Source organism: Poecilia latipinna, unplaced genomic scaffold, assembly GCF_001443285.1.
Source record: "Poecilia latipinna isolate Pla-1442-1.1 unplaced genomic scaffold, P_latipinna-1.0 Scaffold68, whole genome shotgun sequence".
NCBI classification, from domain to species: Eukaryota; Metazoa; Chordata; class Actinopteri; order Cyprinodontiformes; family Poeciliidae; genus Poecilia; species Poecilia latipinna.
The window spans coordinates 163,354-168,712 of record NW_015112684.1 but is presented as its reverse complement, the minus strand read 5'-3'; the positions used below and the strand labels follow the sequence as shown (position 1 = coordinate 168,712).

Below are 5,359 nucleotides of genomic sequence, written 5' to 3'. Positions count from 1 at the left end.
CCGTTCATTTTTGGAATCTATCCCATTTTGGCTTTCCCCGAATTTTTTTTTTTTTTTTTTTTTTTTTTTTATGACAGTGAAAACCTAAAGTAACACCTTGTGAATGGCTTTGGGGTTTTATGTTTTCACTGAATTTTGATCATTTTATTCACATGAATAGGGAGTGTGCCTTGTACATATCACATGTCCCGACCAACAATAAGAGATTAATCTGTGTCTGGTTCTACCACAATAGTTGAGAAGAAAGAGATTATGGAAATAACAGTATATGCCAAACCTCATCATGGGAATCAGGTGAACGTGTATTGTTGTCTTATTCAGGCCATTATCGATCGACAGATAATCTATTTTGCTTTCTTAACAATGGCCTTCAGCATCTTATGAAAGGACGGCAACCAGAGACCGATGTCCTAATAAAGGTTATTATGGTCCAAGCACAGGTGATTGTTGCTCTGTTACACCTAAGAAAAAATGAAATCCATCCTGGCTATCATAGACAGACATGCCTTTCATTGTCAGGAGAAAACAAGCGTACAGTACTTAATTCACAGTGTACGTTTTAATTTACGTGTGAGGAGGCGGAGCTTCTGCCAGTCGCCACCTTTTGGGGTGGATCTCTTTTAGTCAATCAATAAGAGGCAACACAGTTCCCCCGCTTTAAACTCTTAGTTTCACAAACTCACCTGAAATAGCCTCAGCATTTCTGAACAAGAAGAGGGAGCAACTAAACAAAACAGTAAGTTTTACATTTCTGTCTCTGCTTTACTCATTATTACATCAGTTACAACAAGTTAACAAATGCTTGATAGAAACTAATAACAACAACCAATGCAGATCAATTTTGAGACCAAACATAACTTGAGTGAAATGTGTGTTATTGTGACTTGGTTTATAGAAGAGATGTACCATCCTTACTTCCCAGCATGATTTTAACATTAACTTTTTCATGTAAAATGTTTATCACCCTAAAAAATGGAATCAATCAATTTTGTATATTCTGCTGAAAGACTAACCAATTTTTTGGTTTGGTTTTTGGTCAAACTTTTACTAGCAAAAGATTCATAGTGTTTACCACTGTACATTTTCACAATTATATAGTATATAGCTACTGTATGTCATACAGTATGATAATATAGTACTATAATACTGCATTGTAATATTACCTGTTTATATGACTATATGACCAATTCTTTGGTCAAAGTGTTGAACCTGAACGTAACTAATATTAACTTATGTTACATACTTAGCATGTAAAAGGCTAAGTATCCAATCTAAGCAGAGAGTATTTTGACACAACCCAGTGATATTAATCTTATTATAAAGCATAATAATTTCATGCTATTGAATCCATCTAGTTCAGGTGTATCAAAGTCGAGTCCTTTGAGAGCTTCTATCCTGCAACTTGTAGATGCCTCCCTTCTCCAACACCACTGAATTAAATAACTGGATTATTACCAGGTCTCTGTAAAGCTGAATGACGACTAATAAGCGAACTGAGCAATTTTATTTAGGTGTGTTGAAGAATATGTGCATAAAAGTTACAGGATTGTAGCTCTTGAGGACTCCACTTTGTTGTTTGGTGTGTATTTGCCCAGTGAACAAAAAGCTAAAACTTTAGACTTACGTGGAAAAGTCTGTTTTATTACTATTATCATTTGTTTGCTTGTTTGTTTGTTTGGTAAAATATGTTTATTTTTACATGCTTCTTTTCCCCCCCCTTTGTTCCAGATGGATGTTTTACCGCTAATGCTCCTCTTGGGGTCGCTGTTTCTCTGTGGACGCGTTGAGGCCCTGTCCTCCGCTATGGACGTTCTCAAACAGGATGCACGTAAGCCACAAACTCTCATCTCGATTAATTATATTTTAACTTCTTGGTGTAATTGTTGATTACATGACTGCTTCCTGTCTTAGTCTTGACTAGATGACACATTTTCATGAACTGAAAGTGCTCTATAAAGAAGATCTGATCGAATCTGACGCATCAGTGATGAAAACATGATGATAAACGTGATGATAAATGTGAAAATCACAGAGACTGAGTGTGATTTTCCTGTTTTTGCAGTTAAGTGGGACGTGCCTCTTACCTGCAGCAAGTGGGACTGCGATTGTCCTTTCAACCGTCAACGTGGTTGCTGTTGTGCCGCCAACGAGATGCACCAAGTAGAAGAAGAGAGTTTCAAGAGGATAAAATGCTTGTGGGAGAAAATTATGTCCCTGAATAGCAGAGTAAATGCACTTTCAGGTACACCAGTGCTTAAAAGAATCAAATATGTGAAAGTGAAAGTGTAGTTGCTGACTAGTGTTTGATTTTTCTTCTCAGGTGGTTTCAAGGTTTCCTTCAAGGCCACCATGAATCAGAATATAGCCATTGAGATTCCTGGATCTACTGAGCGTTGCTTTGGTCCTTTCAATACCAATGTCCCGATCCCTTACTCCAACGTAGCGCTCAATAGCGGCAATGGCTACAACCCCTCACTGGGTAATAAGCACACCAGGAAGAAGTAATCTGAGCAACAATGGAATATTTTCTCATGCTGAATTAAAAAAATAAAATAAAATACTTCCCTTCTTTCTGCAGGTGTCTTCACTGCCCCTTGTCCCGGTGTTTATATGTTTTCTTTCACTGCCTTCTCTTCTGTTGGAGTGGATGGACGCCTGTACCACAAGGTATCCCTAAATTTCAAAGTGAACTTTTCTCTTCCGAGCATCTTGGTCGAGCCGTTTGTGTTTCCCTTCATCTGCTATGTTTATTGCACGTGTAGGTCCAGCTCATGAAGAACGGCAAGATGGGGGTCAGCGTGTGGGAGAACAATCGAGAAGATATCGAGGACAGCGCCACTCAGGTTAGACGGGAAAAGAGTACTACAAAGAAAATGCATGCATATTTTTGCTTTATTTATTTTTCACCCTTTTTTGCTGAATTTTGGTCAATGTGTTGCACATCTCTGTTTTCAGGTTGTGGTAATGGAGATGCAGCGAGGCGATCAGGTCTATATGGAGCTGGTGTCTGGAAGGAAGCTCTGCACATTTATGGAATACAATATATTCACCGGCCACATTGTGTATCCGTACACTGAGTGACCAACCAGCAGGACATCAAGGGATCATTGAAATCCACTTGTCTTCATACAACAAAGAGAATAAATTCTTGATAAAAAATGATTGTTACTGCACCAGGTCTGTGATCCTGTAGCTTCAGAACCTGTGCTGTAGTTATACATGTGATTACAGACAGTGAATTTGCGTTGCATGAATACGTTCAATACATATAAAAACATGTATTTTTGTGAATAAAGGACCAGAACAGGCTGTGTAAAAAACAAAACATGACATTTTTGTTGATTTGGATGTAATAAAAACTTGTCTGAGAGATGATGACTTTTTTTTTTTCTGGGCCAACATAAACACACAACCCATAGCGAGAAATGATCATCAGGTAGAGTTTTAACAGGTTCATTTATGTGGAGCTAGTCAATGAAAAAACATACATGTGTTGCATTATATTACTAAAACACTAATGAATGCCACCATAACAATATTTGTTGTGGTGAATAAATAAGTTCTGAATTGTTCATGTCTTTCTGTTTTAGGTTCGTAGCAGACAGATTCCAGCTACCAAGGAGTTAAATCAAGATTTCCATCTCGACAGCAACGTCTCAGTGAAAAAGCTGCTTCTAGCCGACATGCGCTGTCTTGAAAAAGAAAAAAAAAACTAGATTTATTTCCTCAGTGTCTTGTTACAATTATTTTGCCTTCTAAAGTACCACCAAATATGTAAAAGAAATAAACAGGTGGAATGTTTGGTAGCAATAAATTCCTTTGTAATATATTATACAATCAGAAATACAGAATCAAAAATACTTTATTAAACCCCAAGAGGAATTTTTTTTTTATTATTATTTGTTGACAGTCCAAGAGTGTTAAAATATTAGAAAACATAAAATATACACACAGTTCTTATGAAAATTATTTTTTTTTAAATCTCAAGTTATAAGCAATTTTAATATAACCTGAATGTAAAATATAAGATAAAATAAAAACAAATTTGTGCATGGAATATGGAAATGTGTACGTATATCTATAAATGAGTCCATTGTAAACTTAGTGACACACAGAGTTGGGTATTGTATAATCTGATGGGCGACAGACAGGAAGGATTTTCTGTGGCACATTTTGTTATAGTCGCTTGCTGAAAGTGTTCCTGCAGCCGAGCAGCAGGTCATGAAGTGGGCGAGACACTCTGTCCGAGACGACATGCACCTTGGACAACATCCTTCTCTCCAACATGAGTCCTGCAAAGTTCCAGAAACTTTCTGCTCCAGGGACTCAGCTGCTCCAAGTGTCAACTATTTTACAGTTTTTAATCAAATAACCTGCCTGAGGCTCTCTGATTTACAAATTCTTCTCTTCTTTAATTAAACTTTAACTGAACTAGCAGAATAATTTATGAAAGCGTCTTACATTTTGTGGTTCTTATTTAAATGACATTGTGAGAACATGCATTGCTACTATTGAGATCCAATTGGTAAAGCTGCACTTGCAAATGAAATGATGTTTCCACATGATGTATTTTCAGGTTCTCATTAATGATAAATGTTAATAGCTGTTGTTTCCGCTACCATACCGCAGCTGTGTTTATCCTTGTTGTAGTCTTCTACAGTCCTCATCACAAGCTGCATCAAAAAGAAAAATCACAAAAAATGTCTTGAGATATAAGAACATCTGGTTCTACTCTACATCCAGCTGCTGGAGCAGGAATAAATGAGATGTCCAGAGGCGCAGTAAAAACAGTCGTTACTGCAGCGATAAAGCTGGCCTGGGTCTCTTGTTGATCGTCTTTGTTTCTTTTACCTGCAAGAGATACAGCGCTGCGTTGGGAGTTTTTAAAGTTGGCCAAAACAAAGTGTGAGCAAGGTGAAGACTGAATATCAAAAACTGCAACACATGGGAGAGTGAGTGAAATTTTAATCTCACTTAATCTCCTTTAAGACACAGAGTCTTACTAACGGCAGAGCTTTTGTGAACGTCACTTTTCGACTTTTCGACTGGGCCATTCTAATAAATGAATATGCTTATGTGCAGTTCTGCTTTACAGTTGACCAAATAAAACGACACATACAGAGCAAACTATTCAGAGTTCAACTTTTTTCACATTTTTTGTTCCAGCCATATTCCAAATTGTATTAAATTAACCTATTTCTCCTAAAATTCTACACACAAATATCACATTATGACTACGTCAAAAATAGTTTCTTTGAGGGTTTTTTTTTTTTTTTTTTTGCAGATTTATTAAAAACAAAAAATCTGCTTTGCGTAAGTATTTTCGACCTTTACAAAACACTGTTGTTCCACTTTTGGT

General features: G+C 36.8%; 1 protein-coding gene across 1 annotated transcript; it reads left to right on the top strand.

The window, feature by feature from the left end:
* Positions 1 to 630: 630 nt before the first annotated feature.
* cbln18 (cerebellin 18) lies at positions 631 to 3,373 on the top strand. The gene is made up of 7 exons (XM_015060932.1): positions 631 to 736; positions 1,729 to 1,828; positions 2,063 to 2,242; positions 2,321 to 2,479; positions 2,579 to 2,667; positions 2,763 to 2,843; positions 2,956 to 3,373. Exons 2-7 carry the CDS (start codon positions 1,729 to 1,731, stop codon positions 3,079 to 3,081), a joined length of 735 nt encoding a protein of 244 aa, XP_014916418.1. The 5' UTR covers positions 631 to 736; the 3' UTR covers positions 3,082 to 3,373.
* Positions 3,374 to 5,359: the final 1,986 nt, after the last annotated feature.

Bases quoted from the DNA above. Each gene is read 5' to 3' on its own strand.
- cbln18 (XM_015060932.1), top strand. From the start codon at position 1,729: ATGGATGTTTTACCGCTAATGCTCCTCTTGGGGTCGCTGTTTCTCTGT. The intron at 2,480-2,578 runs GTAATAAGCACA...TTCTTTCTGCAG, and splicing joins TGGCTACAACCCCTCACTGG to GTGTCTTCACTGCCCCTTGT. The intron at 2,844-2,955 runs GTTAGACGGGAA...CTCTGTTTTCAG, and splicing joins TCGAGGACAGCGCCACTCAG to GTTGTGGTAATGGAGATGCA.